Consider the following 19,673-nt stretch of genomic DNA (forward strand, 5'->3'; position numbering starts at 1 on the left):
TGGAACTGGAAAAGGGGTAGGGGGAAGAGTTAAGAAGGCCTTTGAATGCGCAGAGGATTTTGTCTTTAATTCTTTAAGTGTTTGGGAGCCAAAAAAACTAGAATTTTTTTAGTGAGGGGGGATGGTTAGGGCAGAACATGGTTGGACTTGTGCTTTAGGAAAATCACCTTGGCAGCTGAATGAAAGATGGATTGGATTGTGGAGAGACTTGAGGCAGGCAAACGCCCCAGCAAGCTATTGCAATAATCCAAACATGAGGTAATGAGGCACCAGGGTGGTGGCAGTATCAGAGGAGAGAAAGGGGCATGATTGAGAGATGTTGCGAAGGTAAGTAAGACACCTAGGTTGCAGCCTAGGAGGATGGTATTGCCTTCTCCAGTAATAGGGAAGTTGGGGGTAGGGGAGGAATGTGTTTAAGAAGAAAGATACTGAATTTGTACTTAGCTACATTAAATTTAAGATGTCTACTGGATGTTCACTCCAGTGTGTCTGAAAGGTAATTGGACACTGGAGATTCAAGGTCCAGAAAGACCCTTGAGAGCTGAATAGGTAGATTTGAAAATCATTAGCATAGACATGGTAATGAAATCCATGGGAGCTGATAAGATCACCAAGAGCTTTAGTATAAAGGGAGATGAGAAGAAAGAAGAGGGCCCAGGACAGAATCCTGTGGGATACCTATGGTTAGAGAGCATGGCCTGGATAAGGATCCAGCAAAGGGGACTGAGAAGGAGAGGTCTGATAGGTAGGACCCGAAAACCTAGAGAAAGGAGATTATCAAGTAGGAGATGATGATCCACAGTGTCAAAAGTTGCCAGTGCAATATATTCTAAACACCTTTAGTTAGATATACTTCATCTCTGTCCCTGAGTCTGTTATCCCTATATTTTAAGCCATGGTCCAGAAATCCAAATCCATTACTTAGCCAGATGTTCATTTTCCAAATCCTGCCTTGTCTTGTTTGTTTGTTTTTGTTTTTGCTGGGCAGTGAGGGTTAAGTGACTTGCCCAGGGTCACACAGCTAGTAAGTGTCAAGTGTCTGAGGCCAGGTTTGAACTCAGGTCCTCCTGAATCCAGGGTCAGTGCTTTATCCACTGTGCCATCTAGCTGCCCCCACCTCCCCCACCTTGTCTTTTTTTTTTTTTTTTTTTTTTTTTTTAGTGAGGCAATTGGGGTTAAGTGACTTGCCTAGGGTCACACAGCTAGTAAGTGTTAAGTGTCTGAGGCCGGATTTGAACTCAGGTACTCCTGACTCCAGGGCCGGTGCTCTATCCACTGTGCCATCTAGCTGCCCCCCCACCTTGTCTTTTGCACTCAGTACCCTTCAGTGGACAATGTTAGCAAGACAAACCTGTGCCCCTTTGGTCTTTAGTTTTGTTTGTTTTTGGTTTTTTGCCCAAGATTTCATAATCTTTAGGAATACTTTTTAGATTTGGTAGTATCATTTGTACTGGTGTGAATTAACAGAATTCCACAAGCATTTATTAGACTTGATGACTATTTCTTATTTTGATTAGTTTTGGATGATTATCTATTATGTCTTAGTTATATGCCCCAGGAAGACAATAAGTCTTCTCTATACACATTTCCATAAATTGCTGCTTCTTAACAGGGAGTCACTAACCACAACTGCTTTTAACTTTTTCCTCTGACAAACATGAGATCATCTCCCTTAATATTTTTTTGTGGCTCTATTTTTTTCTTCCTTGGAGGTCAAGCAACTTCTTTTTTTACCATTTAGCTGCCTTGTTTTTCGGAAGATTCTCATTTATCTTTTATTTTCATGTGTACAGTCATCTTTTTTTCCTCCTTTTCCTCTGAATGAAATATTTATTTCCCAGCCTTCTGACAAGTGTCACATTTACCCTCTACCACTTCATTTCCTTTCCATACACTCCCATCCCCTTTGAAGCCTTGCTTTTATTCCTCCCAGGAGCACTTTATTCCTTTTAACCTGGGATAAAAAAAAACAAAACCATTCCTTGAATCCCTTTACTTTCTCTAGGACAGAGACCAGCTTACATTTACACTTTACTTTTACACTTGGCCTTGGCAAAAATACAAAAGTCATAATCAAATGCAAGTCACTGAAAAATTTGTTCTCCTATGCCTGATTTAGATTTTCACATTTTAAAAAATTACTTGTGTGCATATAACTCACACCTGGTCAAGACCTTTGTATCCTTTTAACACCTCTTAGCAGCAGTGTGCTGCTAAGTGCTTAATAATTGGCTCTCAAGAAAAAATAAAAGCACATACTTTTAAATTTAATCAGCATTATTATCATTTTCTCCATCTCTTTCTTAAGTATAGGTGATCAACAAAACAATAAATTAAGCTGTGATATGTAACATTTGCTTGTTTCTAGAGTGTAAATACACTGAAAATATAACAATTGGGAGCATATACAACTGTCTTCATCACACCTCTGCCTCTTTGTAACTTATCACCCACAACCAACTTCCTTTCTTTCTCTTAACAATAAATTTAGAGCTATACCCCTACCTTCCTTTACCATGTCAGTTTAACCTTATATGATACACCAATTTGTTTTACTTTATTTATAATTCTTTTTTCCCCAAATTAAATGTAAAAAACAAATTTTGACATCAATTTTTAAAAAAAACTTTGTGTTTCAAATTCTCTTCCTCTCCCCCGTCTCCACCCCACCAAGAACTCAAGCAATTCCATATGTTATACATAAGTAATCATGCACATTTCCTTTCTTTTTTTTTTTTTTTTTTCAGTGAGGCAATTGGGGTTAAGTGACTTGCCCAGGGTCACGCAGCTAGTAAGTGTCAAGTGTCTGAGGCCGGATTTGAACTCAGGTACTCCTGACTCCAGGGCCGGTGCTCTATCCACTGCGCCATCTAGCTGCCCCCAATCATGCACATTTCCACATTAGCCAGGTTGTGAAAGAAAACAGACCAAAAAAAACTTCAGATAAAGGAACTAACAAAAAAAATTATGCTTCTATCTGTATTCAGATACTATCAGTTCTTTTTCTATAGATGGCTTGCATTTTTCATAAGTCCTTCAGAGTTGTCTTGGATCATTGCATTGCTGAAAATAACCAAGTCCTTTACAGCAGATATTCTTACAATATTGTTGTTATTTTGTGTTCTGTACGTTTCACTCTGCATCAGCTCATGTAGGTCTTTCCAAGTTTTTCTAATAGCATCCTGCTCTTCATTTTTTTTAATAGTAAACTACATTTATATAGTACTTTAGAGAGAGATTTCCTTACCCATGAGGTTGATTATTGCAACAACAGTGATAGATAACATTTATATAGTACCTTAAACCTGACAAAGAATTTTCTTCACAATAGCCCAGTAAAGTACCATGTTTTATCATCAGTCGGTCATCACCAGTCAATCATCACCAGTCAATCCTCATCCTCATCATCAATCAGTCCTCATCTTCATCCACTCATCATTAATCCATCAGTCAATCACTCAATCAATCCATTGAGGACTTCCAATATTTATTTGCTTTTACCTGGAAAAATAGACAGTGGACCTGGACTAGACTCCCACAGGGATTTGTAGACAGTCCCACATTATTTTCCCAAATTTTACAACAGGATCTGGCCTCCATTACCTTTAAAGGCTCCACACTAGTACAATATGTTTTGGCCTCTCCTAATGCTGAAATTTGTCAGGAAGATAGCCATCACTTACTGTTGGAGCTGCACAAGAGAAGACACAAGGTGTCCAAGTCAAAGGTACAATGGTGTTTGCCCCAGGTAGAATATTTAGGATTTATTTTGGCTGCTGGAACTTGCTCTGTCTCTTCTAAGCGAGTCCAGGCCATTCAACAACTCTCTGCCCCCACTACTAAGAGGCAATTAAGAGCCATTCTGGGAGCAGCTGGGTACTGTAGACAATGGATACCCTCTTTTGGTGAAATTACTAAACCTCTCATAGCTCTAACAAAAAGTTCTGTCCCAGACATTTTACAGTTGGATCCCCAGCATCTCTCAGCCATAAAAACCCTGATCTTCCAGGGTATTATTCTTCCATGTCATCACTCTCCATGCAATACTCCCATTTTGCAAGTTAGAAAACCCAAGCTTGGGCCAGATGGTAAACCTGTTTATCCATTTTGTGCAAGATCTTAGAGCGATTAATAATTATGTTATTCCTAGACATGCTATAGTTCCAAAGTGGGGGAGACTTATTACGATTGTCTGCTAGACACAGGAGCCTCTAAATCAGTATTAGTAAGCAAACCAGATGCTGGGTGTAGACCTGTAGGATTTTTTAATGTAGTAGGAGTCTCAGGAAAGAGCCAGAGAGTGGCAAAATTGAATCCTTGCATGGTATCTATGGGGCCCTTACCAGTGGAACATTCGTTCTTACTCATGCCTGATGCCCCTGTAAATTTATTAGGTCGTGATCTCCTTTGCAAGCTTAGAGCAACCATATCTTGTGCTCCAGATGGGGCTGTCTCACTACAATTGCCAGAGGATACTGTTCATTTATTACCAATTTTACTTACAGAAGCTCAAGGAACAGTAGGGGAAGTATCCAAAATTCCCTCTGACATTCCTGCGTCTTTATGGGCCTCATCCCCTAATGAGGTGGGGCTCCTTAAGTCTGCCATGCCTGTTACCTTTAAAGTTAAGGGGGGACCACCCCCCTCCATTCCACAGTATCCATTGTCTAGGGAAGCAATAGAAGGGATCACACCTATAAAGCTCCGTTGGTCTCCTGGCTGTGCTGCACAGACAGACGCTGACTGGAGTTCGATTCGGCCCGGTTCTTGGTTAACAGCACATGCTTGACTCGGTCTCTATCTCTCTCCCCAAAGGTGGCCTTGGGTTTTGGTGAGTTTTATACGGAAAAAGACTAAGCCTAGACTTAAGACGATTCTACTTTCCTATCCTTCTAATCAACATCACCTTGTGACTACCATACAATAAAAGCTCTAACTAGAAAACCAGAAGCTTCTTCCATTTACTAGTCTGGGAGATAAATTAAGGGAAAGGTTAAGTAGGGGAGATTTATGATCTAATATCCAATTTTAAATCTCACACCATTCATCCATCAACCAATCCATCAGTCATTCAGTCATTGTTGTCATCATTATCTTACATTGCTCTTACCTCTGCTTCAGAATTTTTCATAATTACTGTTGCTAATTGTGTTTCCCTCCATCCTATTCCCTCCCCATGATCTTTACTCTATGTTGTATCTTCTTTTACTCTATCCCTCCTCAAAAGTATTTTCCTTCTGAGTGGGGCATGAACACCCAAGGCCTCCCTGCAGGGCCTGCTGTGCCCCAGGTGGTTTCGGGGAGAGCAGTCGTGCTGGGAGAGGGGTGGCCCATTCGGGGTGCCCGAGGCTAATTTTAGCCTCTTACAAGTTTATCACCTCTCAGCAGATGGGGAACATTCTTCATAATCAGCATTCTAGAATCATGGTTGGTTATTCATTGTGTTGGTCCTTTTGTTAAGTTTTACATTGTTATAGAAGTTGTTTTCTTGGCTTTGCTCACTTTACTCTGTATTAGCTCATGTTTTTTCAATTTTCTCTGAAAACACTCCTTCATTTCTTATAGCACAATAGTATTCCATTACATTTATGTGATTTTAAAAAAATGCAAAGTAGAACTTTTACATTTGACCCTATTAAATTTTATATTATTTTGTTTGGCTCATCATTCTATCCTGCTTACCTCCTTTTGGATGCCAGTTCTGTCACCTTTTACATTTCTGTTAAACCTTCTGCAAATTTGGCAAACTTGTTATTTATCTTTAATTCAAGTTATTGATATAAATATTGAGCAGCAAAATCTCTACTAGAAATTACTCTCTAGGTTGACATCACCCCATTATTGACTATACTTTGGATCTGGTTATCTATATAATTCTGAATCCATCCAACTACCCTCTATTGTCTGCCTATAACTACATTTTATCTTCAGGTATGACTAGCAGTTTTGGTAACTGCTTTCTTGAAGTCTATGTACGCCACGTCTACAGCTAGACTTAGCTAACCTACCAGTCTTTCTGTCCGGTCAACACCCCTCCACCCCCCAATCTATCTCCTTAACACTTGTTTATAGTGGCTAGAATGCTCTTCCTACTCACCTCTGCCTTATATGCTTCCTTCAAAGAACCCCTCAGGTTCTGCTTCCTACTAATGGCCTTTCCTTATTTTCCTGTCAGTTGTTAATTTTTCCCCACACTCTTTACTCCTCTTGATTTCTAGTACAAAAATTTTGTACATATCGCCTATATATTTCAAATTGAGAGGCTAAAGGATAATAGATAATGAATAGGGATTGAGCTTGCCTCAGTCAGAAATTCGTGTGTTCAAACATGTTTGTCACATTCTGGCAAAGGTGACATTTCTGTGTTACTTTGAGTATGTCACTTAATCTCTCATTGCCCTGATGTAGGAAACTCTTAGTTTAACAAATCCAGGATTAGGGAATTACCTTTGAAATGGATTGGCCAGATTCTTAAATGGTTGAATTTAAAGAAATTTTACTTCACTTTTCTGTAACATATATCTAGTCAAGGTGGAGCTACATTAAGCATTAAGAGCTTATAATTAGTTGTTGTCAGTTGTGTTGGTAATAACAAAAGTAAATTGTTTCATATAGCAGTCTACTCTTCTGACAAGGTATTTCTATACACTCACTCTTTTCCCAGTGGAGGTGTATATAAGCAAAGGGTTCCCTGTCCAGGGGGTCTAAAGGATATTGCTTCCTGTACACACAGGGACACACACCCTGATAGAGAAATACAATATATGTACTAATATTAAAGTTTTTATAAATGAAAAGCCATGATTATAATAATTTTAGTGGTCCATTTTTAACTCTAGGTATTGTATGCAAAATAGTTAGGAAACAAGTTGCCTCACTTCTGAAGAATTACTCTGATATGAACATGGGTTACTACAAGTTTAAAAATATTTTAAATATATTGTCATAAATTCTATATAGGAAGAAATATGATGATAAAAACTCATATAGAAAGGCAATTATTTCTACCTCCAAAGACTGGCCGATTTTGGAAGATATTTCTATAAAATAATTTTATTTTTATGAATAAGATAGCCAACACTTCAGAAGCACTAAAGTATTAGTAGAAAGAATTACCTTTTTATAGTTTTATGTAACTTCATCTGCTTTTGATTCTTAGTATGAAAGTGATTTTAATTAGCTTTTTCTTTTTTTTTTTTTTAATGTAACCAGTACTGCTTTTAATATCAGTTGATTGGGCTATAAGTGCAGATTCTGCCACTTAGAAGCTGATTGATTCTGAGCATGTCATTTAACCCTGGTGATGTTCCACTTCTCTTATTTGTATAAAGTATGAATAATCATCCACTACTTCACAGAAAATATATGTATATATATATATATATATGTTTTGTTTTGTTTGCTTGATTGTTTTGGGGTTTTTGTGGGGCAATGAGCATTAACTGACTTGTCCAGAGTCACACAGCTAGTAAGTGTCAAATGTCTGAGGCCGGACCTGAACTCAGGTCCTCCTGAATCCAGGGCCACTGCCCCATCCACTGCTCCACCTAGCTGCCCCCTGGTAAGTGCTTTCTAAACCCTGGAAAATTATATACATTTAAATATTATTGTTAATTTCCATGAGAACTCTGTAAAGTACAAGCTCAGGTGGTTTCTACTCAAGTTAAAGGCTTGGAATATGAAACAAGACCTTGTATATATAATGTCTGAGATTTCATAAAAATGTGAGGACATTCAAGAACTATAGCAGGAAAACAGAATTCAGAGTGATTTGGTAGACATCAAAGAATGGATAAACAGAAACAGCATATGCTATATTTGTGTGCTATAGACCGCCTGGCCTGAAGGAGAAAAAAGTTCAAGAAACATATCACACTATTCATCTTCTACAGATGGACAATTCTAATGATCAAATTCATGTGCTAGAGATCTCTCTTTGTGAAAAACAAAATGAGTGATGCTTTACTTGCCATCATACTGCTGTCATTCTCATTCTACATAACGTCCTCCTTATACCCTCTTTTCATGTTTACTTTCTTTTTGTTTTGTTTTGTTTGGGTTTTTTTTTTTTGCATGTTCAAAACAGAATTTATTTTCTTTTTCCTTTAATCCTCCCCAGTTATATACACTTTTAGAATACTTTTGAGTACACTATCATTTTCAAACTATCATTGTCTTCTTACTTCTTTGCCCCTCATACTCCATATGCATTCAGTTACCAAATCCTGCCTTTGCTACTACAACTATATCTTTTTTTTTAAGAATAGAATTTTATTTTCCAAAATATATGTAAAAACAAATTTTAACATCAATTTTTAAAAAAAAATTGTTCCAACTTCTCTTCCTCCTCTATTCCCACCCCCACCCACTAGAACTCAAGCATTTCAAAATAAATTATACATGAGTAGTCATGGAAAACATTCCCACATTAGCTAGGTTGTGAGGAAAAAACAGTCAAAAAAACTCCCAAAACTTCAGACTGAGGAATTGTCAAAGAGAAAAAACATTTTTTTTAAAAATGTGTTTCCAGGGGCAGCTAGGTGGCGCAGCGGACAGAGTACCGGTCCTGGAACCAGGAGCACCCGAGCCCAAATCCGGCCCCAGACACCCAACACCCACCAGCCACATGACCCCGGGCAAGCCACCCAACCCCAATTGCCTCACCAAAAAAGAAAAAAAAAAAGAGAAAAGGAAAAAAAATGTGTTTCCAACTATTTCAGATACTATCACTTCTTTCTCTGTAGATGGGTTGCCATTTTCATAGTCCTTCAGGGTTATATTGGACCATTGCCTTGCTGAAAATAACCACATGCTTCCCAGCAGATCATTTTACACTATTGCTGTTATTTTGTATACAGTGCATTTCACTCTGCTTCAGTTCATGTAGGTCTTTCCAGGTTTTTCTAATAGTATCCTGTTCATCATACCCTAAATAATGTACCTTAAACTTGACAAAGAATTTTCTTCGTATTAGCCCAGCAAAGTCATCATAACTATTTCCCTCCATCCTATTCCCTTCCCATGATATTTACTCTATTTTCCATCTTCTTTTAAACTATTCCTCCTCAAAAGTATTTTACTTCTGACTCTCCCCTCCCCTACTCTACACTCCCTTTTTTTCCACCCTTCCTTCCTTATCCTCTTCCCCTCATACTTTCCTGTAAGGTTAAATAGATTACTCCTCCCAACTGGGTGTGAATGTTATTCCCTCCATGAGCCAACTCTGATGAGTTTAAGGTCTTTGAGCTAATTCTATGTTCCAAATTTTCTTCCTCCCTCTCTCCTCAACCCTCCCTATGAAATCAAGCAATTCAATATTTCATACTTGTGCCGTTATGCAGAACGTCTTCACCTTCCTTGAAAGTATTTTGCTTTTTACTACTCTCTCCTAGAATCTGCCCTTCCCTCCTTCCCCCCCCCTTATCTCCCTCCCCTCCATCAGGGCAAAATATATTACTATACCCACTTGAGTATGTATGTTAGTCCTTCTTTGAGTCAATTCTGATGATATTAAGGTTCAATCACTCCCCAATTCCTTCCCCCTCTTCCCCTCCCCTCTATAAGCTTTTTTCTTGTTTCCTTCATATGAATAACCTCTCCCCAGACCATCTCTCCCCTTCCCCCTCCCCCAGTCTATTTCTCCTACACCTCAACCCTATTTTAAGGATGTCATTATGGGTTAGTTAGGTGGCACAGTGGACAATGCACCAGCCCTGGACCCAGGAGGCCCCAAGCCCAAATCCGGCCCCATACATAAGACACCCCACAAAGAACAAAACATAACTTCCCTTCGTATTCAGTTCAGACCTGTGTCCTCTGTATTATCTTCCCATATAGGAATGTTAACAGTTTGATCTTTTAATATCCCTCATGAAGTCTTTTTCCTGTTTATCTTTTTATGCTTCTCCGGGGTGTTGTATTTGAAAGTCAAATTTTCTATTCAGTTCAGGTCTTTTCATAACAAATGCCTGAAAGTCTTCTTTCTCCTTGAAGTTCCATGTTTGCCTCTGAAAGAGGATGCTTAGTTTTGCTGGGTACATGATTTTTGGCTGTAGTCCCAGTTCCTTTGCCCTCTGGAATATCATATTCCATGCCCTCCGGTCCTTTAATGTAGAAGCTGCTAGATCTTGCTTTATCCTTATTGGAGCTCCACAGTATTTAAATTCCTTTTTTCTAGCTGCTTGCAATATTTTCTCCTTGACCTGGGAGTTCTGGAATTTGGCTATAATATTCCTGGAGGTTTTCCTTTTGGGATCTCTTTCAGGAGGTGATCGGTGGATTTTTTCAATTTCTATTTTAGCTTCTGCTTCAAGAATATCAGGGCAATTTTCCCTCACAATCTCTTGGAGGATGGTGTCTAAACTCTTGTTTTGGTCATGGTTTTCAGGTAGTCCAATGATTTTCAAATTATCTCTCCTAGATTTATTTTCTAGGTCAGCTGTTTTTCCAAGGAGATATTTCACATTGCCTTCTATTTTTTCATTCAATTGGATTTGCTTTACTGTGTCTTGGTTTCTCATAAACTCACTAGCTTCCATTTGTTCAATCCTAATTCTTAGGCAATTATTTTCAGCAGACAGTTTTTTAATCTCCTTTTCCATTTGGCTTTTCAAACTGTTGACTTTTTTCTCATGACTCTCCTGCATTGCTCTCATTTCTCTTTCCATTCCTTCCTCTCTTTCTCTACATCTTCGTTCTATCTCTCCTACTTTCTCTTCAAAGTCCCTTTTGAGAGCTTCCATGGCCTGAGACCAGTTCATATTTTTCTTGGAAGCTTTGGATGTTGGAGCTTTGACCCTATTATTATCTTCTTCTTCTGAGGATGTATTGTGGTCTACCTTTCCCCCAAAGAAGTTTTCGATGGTCTTCTGCTTTCTCTGCCTACTCATCCTGGCTTACTGTTTCTTGGCTTTTTACTCCTTAAAGTGTAGCGCTGCTTCCCGGACACAGTTCGTGCTACAGCGTGGCCCAGGGGGTGATTGGGCTTCTTCTCAGCCTGCCTGGCTTGTGAGTAATCACAGCCGCTTTCCAGCTTTTTCCAATAATAGGAAACTGGGAGAAGAAAAAGAATTGTTATCTTGATTCCTTTTACACCCCCCCCCCAATTATTGATTTGCATTCTCAATAAGGAGGAGAAAATATATGCAACAACAGCCACTTGGTCCATGACTATCCAAGTTTCTCCATTAACATATATAAGAACAAAAGTGAAAAACAATATATTTAGATCATTGCTTAAGGAAATATTTGTACTTCAACTGCAGTTTTTAAAGTTGTAATTTCTTTAGTTTCTTAAATCTACAAAAAGGCCTGACCTTTAAACTAGTATCTTAATACCCTATGGTTTAATAACAACCATGATGTCAAACTATTTTTAATCCTGGTTATGAAAGGTAAGGTGTATAAAATCTCTATGTTTTTGTTTGTTTGTTTGTTTGTTTTTGAGGGGCAGTTGGGGTTAAGTGACTTGCCCAGGGTCACACAGCTAGTAAGTGTTAAGTGTCTGAGGCTGGATTTGAACTCAGGTACTTCTGAATCCAGGGCCGGTGCTCTATCCACTGCGCCATCTAGCTGCCCCCTAAAATCTCTATGTTTTTGGAGTCGATTGTGGATTAGATATACATTTCATTTTTTAATGAAGATCAGAAATATTTTCACATTATAATTGCCATTTCTTACTGAAGCAACAAAAGAATATACTTTTTTTGGGGGGTGGGGGAGACGGGGCAGTGAGAGTTAAGTGACTTATTCAGGCTCACACAGCTAGTTAGTGTCGAGTGTCTGAGGCTGGATTTGAACTCAGGTCTTCCTGAATCCAGGGCCGGTACTTTATCCACTGAGCCACCTAGCTGCCCCCAAAAGAATATATTTCTTAACTAGGGCTTTAATTATATACTTGATTCTTGGACATTACTCCCAAATTTAGTTTCTGTAATATATGTCTTGCTTTTTGGCATAATACGTTCACACAATTTTAAACATTTTCTTCCATTTTTACTCTCTTTGCTTATATTTTCTTTAAGACTTTTTTTTTGTCTTGTTTTCAGTGTTCATCCTCTATAATTGTGGGACAAATAATATGTAGGTACTTTGAAGCTTATATAACTAATGATAGTACTTAATCATATTGAATTTTAGGTTTGATAGATTAAGAATTTAAACTATGAGTTGAAACTGGTTAGAAGTTCTTTGTATTTTTTTAATGAATTAAAAATAGACATTCTATTTGCATCATTAAAGAACTTTAAACCTGTAATTGTTTAACAAACCATTACAAGACTGAGCTCATGAATATTGTGGTTTATATATTTAGGCACTCATCAAGTTGAGAGTTCATTTTGTGTGGTCTTATGAGGCAAAATTGTACATGATGTGTCCCCATTTATAGCTTCTTATTACCATTTCTAAGATTTAGCATAATAAAATCCACATATCTACCCTAATAATGAGCAACTTGAAACTTAAGTTTTTCAGCTTATTGGAATTTACTGTAGCTTAAATTTTTTTTCCCCTTTTGGAAGACATTGTTGATTTTTTTTCCCTTTAAGTATAAAAGGAGGGGGTAGCTAGGTGTCGCAATGGATAAAGCACTGGCCCTGGATTCAGGAGGACCCAAGTTCAAATTCGGCCTCAGAAACTTGACACTTACTAGCTGTGTGATCCTGGGCAAGTCACTTAAGCCTCATTGCCTCACACCCCTCCCCCCCCCAAATAAATTAAAGGAAAAATTATCTTGAAATACTAAAGGATATTATTCATAAAAGCTGTTGCAGCTTTCTTTTTCCTTAGAAACTATTTCATAGAAATTTCTACATATAATTCCTTACTATTAAAAATAGTTTATACTTAAGAGTAATAGTTTTTCTTTTTTCCTAGCTATGTAGCAACCTCTTGGTTTTCACTAGTATTTATCAGGTCGCATAGGCCAAGGATTACAATGTCATTTTAATAATGATGGGTTGGTTTGTTTGTTTGTTTTTGCGGGCCATTGAGGGTTAAGTGACTTGGCCAGGGTCACACAGCTAGTAAGTGTCAAATGTCTGAGGCCAGGTTTGAACTCAGGTCCTCCTGAATCCAGGGCCGGTGCTTTATCCACTGCTCCACCTAGCTGCCCCTAATAATGATATTGTAATATGAACAATACTACCTTTCATCTGCATATAGCACTTCAGCTTTAAAAAAATTTTTTTCAAACTCATTTTATCCTCACTATTGCCCTTTGAGATAGTAAGGAGCTGTGGTGTTATTCCCATGTTATGGAGGAGAATCTTTTGAAATACATGGAGATCAGCCACTTAAAAGAAGTGAAACTTGAACAGAATTAGAGAGACCATAAATCCAACTTGTACCTATCTAACAGTTATTGTATTATGTATAGCTTACTCTGTATGTGTGTGTGTGTGTCTTTTTGGCATGTTGTTCTCCCAGTTAGATTGTAAGGTCCTTGAGATCAGGGACTTGTTTTTTGCCCCTTGTTGTATTCCCAGCATTTGGTTTAGTGCCTGGCATATACTAGGCACTTAATAAATGTTTATTGAATAAAATTGAACACTTTTAGGTAGTAGCTCACCATGTATTTATTAGAGGCCTACAATGTGCCAGGCACTATCCTAAGTACTGGGCATACAAAAAAAGGCAAAAAACCCAAAACCCAAACCAAACAAATAAAAGACAGCCTGTGCTGTCAAGCAGCTTAGTCTAATGGGGGAGACAACATTCAGTTAACTAGGTACAAACAAAACATATGTAGGATAAATTAGAAGTAATTAAAGGAGATTGGAAAAGGCTTCTTGGAGACAATGGAATTTTAGCTGAGACTTGAAGGAAGCCACGAAATGGAGATGAGAAGTGAGAATTCCATCCATGGGGAACATCCAATGAAAATGCCTGGGATCAGGAAATAGAGAAATAGGAAATGTGCAAGGAAAAGCAAAGGAGGCCAATGTCACAGGATTGGGGGACAGTGAAGAGGGAGGTATAAGAAGACTGGAAAGGTAGGAGGCAGGTAGGTTATGAAGGACTTTGTTCCAGAAGACACCGGAGCTGCAGCTGATTCGGAGGCTTGGGAGTAAGTTTCTCTGATGCAGCCTGCCTGGGGACTTTGAACTCTTCTCACAGCCTAGCACAGCCCCCTCTCAACTGTCTTTGACTGGAAAACAATCTCAGCCCGTCATTTTGTGGGTTTTGCTGCTCCAGGTGTTGTTTTGTGGCTGTTTTGGGGGTAATTGCGTCAGGAGCTCTGTATGCTTAATGCCTTTCCTCTGCCACTAGAGGATTTTGTTTTTGTTTCTCCACTAGAGTTTATTGAATAGGGTAGGAGATATCTGTTCCCTCCTGAGGCATGCTTGGATATCACTAATCTTTAGGAAGTTTTCCTTTATATCAAATCTAAATCTGTTATTTCTCCTAATTTCACTATCTAGCAAAATAAATATTTTTCTTTATGACAGCTATCCAGATACTTGAAGACAGCTTCCCTTCCTCACTTATCTTTTTCTTTTTTAATTCCTTCAAACTACTGCCACATGACCTTCTGGTGTCTCTTTACCTTGTTGTTTACCTTCCTTTGGCCTTATCCTAGGTTTTAGAGTCCTTCATAAAATGTGGCATCCCAGAAAGAACAGAAGAGTCCAATTATATTCTACCTAATGTTAGAATACTATCACCTCTCTTTTGGACATTTATTTAGTATTATTTTTCACTGCTATTTTATATTCTCAGCTCATACTTAGTAGTCTTCTAAAATCCTTAGCCTCTTACATGAACCCAAGATTTGAAACTTGTATTCTTTGCAAAACAAAAAAAAAAAGAAAAAAAGAAAAACTATACAAACTAATTATACATTTTTGATTTGGCAGTCTCATCCACCAGCTGTGGTTAAGAGGCATCTTGAGTCCTGTGATTGTGGTGACTGGAAGACCATGGATCACACCGGGGTAGTAGAACCTGAGGATGAGCTGGGGTCATTAGGCCACCTTGCTCCAAGTCCTCAAAGTGAAGCAGTCGCTCATGAATTCCAGGAACTTTCCTTACAGTCTAGTCAGCATTTGCCTCCTCTCAATGAACGCAAGAATGGTGAGTTTTGAAGATTTTGTAGTATTATTTATATCTTTTAAAGGTTTACATTTTAAAATATACTCTCAAAAGCAATTTTTATATTGTTAATATGTAATAATTTTAAATCAACTAATACTAATTAATACTAAAAGATAGTATCTTTTGTGCCTCATTTTGATAGTCTTTTTTCCATTCTCTCCTCTGCCATTCACTCCCTTGATAAATATTTATTTCACCAAAATAAGTGTTATTGCCATGAAATTTTGTCCTAATTGTTTCAAGTAACCTTTCTAGTCTTAGCTAAAAATATAAAAATATCACCAATCAAAACCACAATCACATACTTTTATTAAATTTCTATTTAAATAATTATTTTATTATTGAGCTACAAAAGAAATCTGTTGCAATTTATGACAGCTTTAAGTATTAAATACTTAAAATTTTTTTTTAATTTTTTTAATTTTTTTTTTTTTGGTGGGGCAGTGGGGGTTAAGTGTCTGGTAAGTGTCAAGTGTCTGAGGCCGGATTTGAACTCAGGTCCTCCTGAATCCTGGGCCAGCGCTTTATCCACTGTGCCACCTAGCTGCCCCCCTAAATACTTAAAATTTTAAAAATAATTGTTTTTATTTATAGTATTTCAACTATAAATTTACATAAACAGCAGACTATATTTATATGTATATGTGTCTTTTTAATGTGTTTTTGGAGTACACATAAGCTCTATTTACTTGACTTGAAAGTTCTAGGCTTTGAGCAATAACCAGCCTGGTTTCAGGTACTTCAAACTTTACATACCTATCATTTATTTTCCCCTTGAAGTATTTTTGTTGGCAGTATTATTTTTGGAAGTGATTAAGAAATTAAGTTTTTGTACACTGATATGCTTGGGAATGGTGTTTCAAACAAGTGACTTCACTAATCTTGGGAATAGTGAGATAACTTTTCTGAGAGAAACAGGTTTTGGCTAAAACCTTTTTCTCATGTTACATTTTAATTTTTATATTGTCACATTTGACAATAAAGATTTGCATTGTAATCCTTCTTTTCTTGTTTATCAGAAGAACATCTCTTTTAAGTTGTCATTATTTTTTGTCCTAATGTTAAGATATATATTTTTTCATTTCACTTGAACATTTCATCTTTTGTATGAAAATGAGAGGAAAATACTTAAAAAAAAACTATGAATGCCCTACATTCTAGGGTTGACACGATTCTTATTTCTAATGTGCTAAGTCATGTGGCATGGGCTTATATTGTAAGTCTACTGTTGTTTCATCCTTGAGGTCAAAATAAATATTTTCCACTACTTTGTTTTCAAATCCTTAATGATTTCCGGGTGAACACCTGAGACTCTGATGTCCACAATTATGTCTAGCCTAGCATTAACATGTTATTATTCTTTCTGAGATATTTTGTCATATTAAAGATGCATCATAAGTATACATCTATCAAATTGACTAGTGCTCCTATATTAAAAATATTAGAAAATCTAACCTGTATGAACATTGATATTTCAGAGGTTTTAGTAGATAAGAAGCTCCTGTCCCTAAGAATAATCAGTTTCTACTTTTTTAATGTTCTGAGGTATACCTTCAAACTCCTTATTATTTATCATATTAGGAAATGCAGTGTTAAAGGGATATAGTATATAAAAAGCATTAATGAAAGAACTTTTCCACATGGTGGTCCTTTTGTTTTCCTGAATGATTACTATATTGCTACATCTCATGTGTCTCTTATATATGTATATTCTTATATTGAAAGTACTGAAGGTACATTATAGATAAATCGTGCATGAGTTCAGCCTTGGTAGTCTTGTAAAAATACAGAACTTTAGACTTTTCATTATCCTTTGACAACTTGATTGATCTAAAATTGTCCCTTAAATAGAATACTTTAAGGATGCCTGAGCAGCTTCAGCAATATGTAACCACCCAAAAGACCATAATATGATTAACTAATTCCATTTTTAGTAGATGGCGAGTGGGGAAAAATCCACCTGATATTTTAGGTGTCAATATATTAAATATTACATTTTAGCAAAATAACCTAAATCTAATTAAATGTACAATTTTGGATCTTTAAGAAGAAGAAAATTTAAATAGGTATTGAAAAACTTAGCTGTTCAAGGAGACTATATGAAGAATTGAAATAGAGCATAATTGCATTGCCATTATTAATATAATTTACAACACTGTTTTCTATTACCTTCCTTTGAAATAGTTTATTTCAGGCTTATAGTAAATTAGCATACCTTACACATTAAGAAATTGTGAGTAACCTCATGAAGATATTAGTGAAAACTGTGTATCTATATCTAATGTGTTTATCATATTCTTGAGGCACTTCAACATGAAACACTTCACATGAAACAATACATAGGTAGAGGAAAAAATCCATCTTAATCTTTGCTTTTTGAAGAGTAACAGGATTCATTCACCATATGAATAAATGGTTTTAACTCTCAAAATCAAAAGGCACTATTTGAAGCCTAAAGTAATAAAATTTAAATTTATTCTAATGGGAAATTTTGTTAGTGGAATTTTTAAGCATTTGAAGTTCACTAGCTAAAATTGTTTCCTTTTTTGTTGACAAAAGGAGATATTTAAATTTTGAGTCTCTCTTTGGGATGATTGCTTCACAGAATAGTTTATAGATGAACTTTAACAGGAAAATGAAGTTTACATTTAAGAAATGTTTCCAGGATTTTCCTTCATTGTTGTTTAATATTTATGTTGGCAGTGGTAGTGAAATGGAAAAGTATTTCCACTGCTACAGTAAATTTGAAAGAAGTTTTCATCAGAACATACTAGTGTTTCCCTGTACTGATAGTGAGGCTATAAAAATCACATTGCTTTCTAGCACCTTAGAAGCAAGGAAAAGTGTTTAGGTTTTTCTATGAGGTTAGTTCAGACAGATCGTCAAATAAAAATAGAAGCATTCAGGTGGTGTGCCTTCACAAAAACAATGCATTGAAATACAAATTGAGCTTTTAACGTAAACATGATACCAGATTGTACACAGAGTGATCCAATCTTATTACCATAGCTCAAGATGAATGTTCCTTGACATGTTCAACACTCAAGAGTATTTAATCATAGGAGGCCTTCTTTCAGTTTCTAAATGAAAGAGTTGTTCTTTAAATGACTCTTATTTGCAGTGGCAGTATGTTTTAATCAGACTTGATGTTCTGGAATATGATGTATAAAATCAGGAAAAGATAAAATAATAAAAAACCTATATTGCTCTGTTGACTTTCCCTGCAAAAATGACTCCTAGCTTATGCATTAATTTAGAGTTTCATAAATTGCAAAACATGGTTTAACTTGTGTGTAGAAAACCCTCCACTTCATTGATTGGTAATGTATCTCAAATGGTCTAGAATTTTAAGCTTGTTTAATTAGAAACCTTCACATATTGGCTGTAGAGAAGATAGCAGTATACTTTTTTGGTTGATTTTTTTCCCATAGATTCTTCATTGCACCCTGGAAAAGAATCATTTAGATATGAAATTCATCTTCAGGATGGGATAAGTCATGTTTATTCAAGTACTGAGTAGCACCAGCTATGCTATAGTATTAAAAAATAGCTAAAAGGAACATCTGCCATAATTTCCTTTTATATTTGAAAAGCCTTTTCAGATTCTATATACTACTTTTGAAGTGTGGTCAAAGAGAATAATCTTGCCTAGGTGGCACAGTGGATAGAAGTCAGGAAAACTTACCCTCCTGAGTTCAGATATGGCCTTGGACATTTATTAGCTCTGTGACCCTGGGCAAGTCACTTAGCCCTGTTTGCCTCAGTTTCCTCATCTCTAAAATGAGCTGGAGAAGGAAATGGCAAACTGCTCCAGTATCCCTGCCAAGAGAACCTCAAATAGGGGTCACAAAGAGCCAGACACAACTGAAAAATGACTGAACAAAATCTTATGTAAATTCAATTCCATTGCCTTCTGTTGGATTCTCTATCTTTTCAACAATTATGACAACAAAAGTTTACAAACCATCTTATTTTTGACTTTGTCTCTAAAGGAAAAATAATTGATACAACTATATGCTGAACACAAGGCCTCACTACAAGTTGGTCTCTTTGGTTTGCCTTTTTACTTTTAATAGTGTACTTGGAGAAAATCAAGTAAAATTCAGTCCACTCAGCCAAAATAAATTTCACATGTATAGTGCAAAAAAAACCCAACAACAACTCAAAGGAAGTTCTATGTTAGTGTTTGCTCATTAGTTCTAGGTATATGCTGTTTCTTTTTTATTTGACAGTGCAGATACTATTTCAAACACTATAATAAAGCATAGAGATAGTGCTTTAATGGATATGGGGCAATTCTAAGAAAATACTAAGAAACCTCCACAGTAGTTTGATAACTTCCATAATATTTGAGGTGGAAAGTCAGTCAAGCATTTATTATGTGCCTACTATGTACCAGGTATTGTACAAAGAGCTGGAGGGATTAATGACACCAGGAAACAAATGAAACAGTAATTAAGAAAAAATTAATTGGGGCAGCTAGGTGGTGCAGTGGATAGACCACTGGTCCTGGATTCAAGAGGACCTGAGTTCAAATGTGACCTCAGACACTTAACACTTACTAGCTGTGTGACCCT

General features: G+C 36.8%; 1 protein-coding gene across 7 annotated transcripts in view; it reads left to right on the top strand.

Moving 5' to 3' along the window:
• Positions 1-19,673, top strand: part of MRTFB (myocardin related transcription factor B) — a 258,398-nt gene that overhangs the window by 112,265 nt on the left and 126,460 nt on the right. For all 7 annotated transcript variants that reach the window (XM_043996516.1, XM_043996573.1, XM_043996509.1 and 4 more), the window contains exon 3: positions 14,859-15,075. In XM_043996516.1, coding sequence (XP_043852451.1) covers positions 14,922-15,075 — 154 coding nt within the window. In that variant the 5' untranslated portion in view covers positions 14,859-14,921. The remainder of the gene's footprint in view (positions 1-14,858; positions 15,076-19,673) is intronic.

This window comes from Dromiciops gliroides, chromosome 1, assembly GCF_019393635.1.
Source record: "Dromiciops gliroides isolate mDroGli1 chromosome 1, mDroGli1.pri, whole genome shotgun sequence".
NCBI lineage: Eukaryota > Metazoa > Chordata > Mammalia > Microbiotheria > Microbiotheriidae > Dromiciops > Dromiciops gliroides.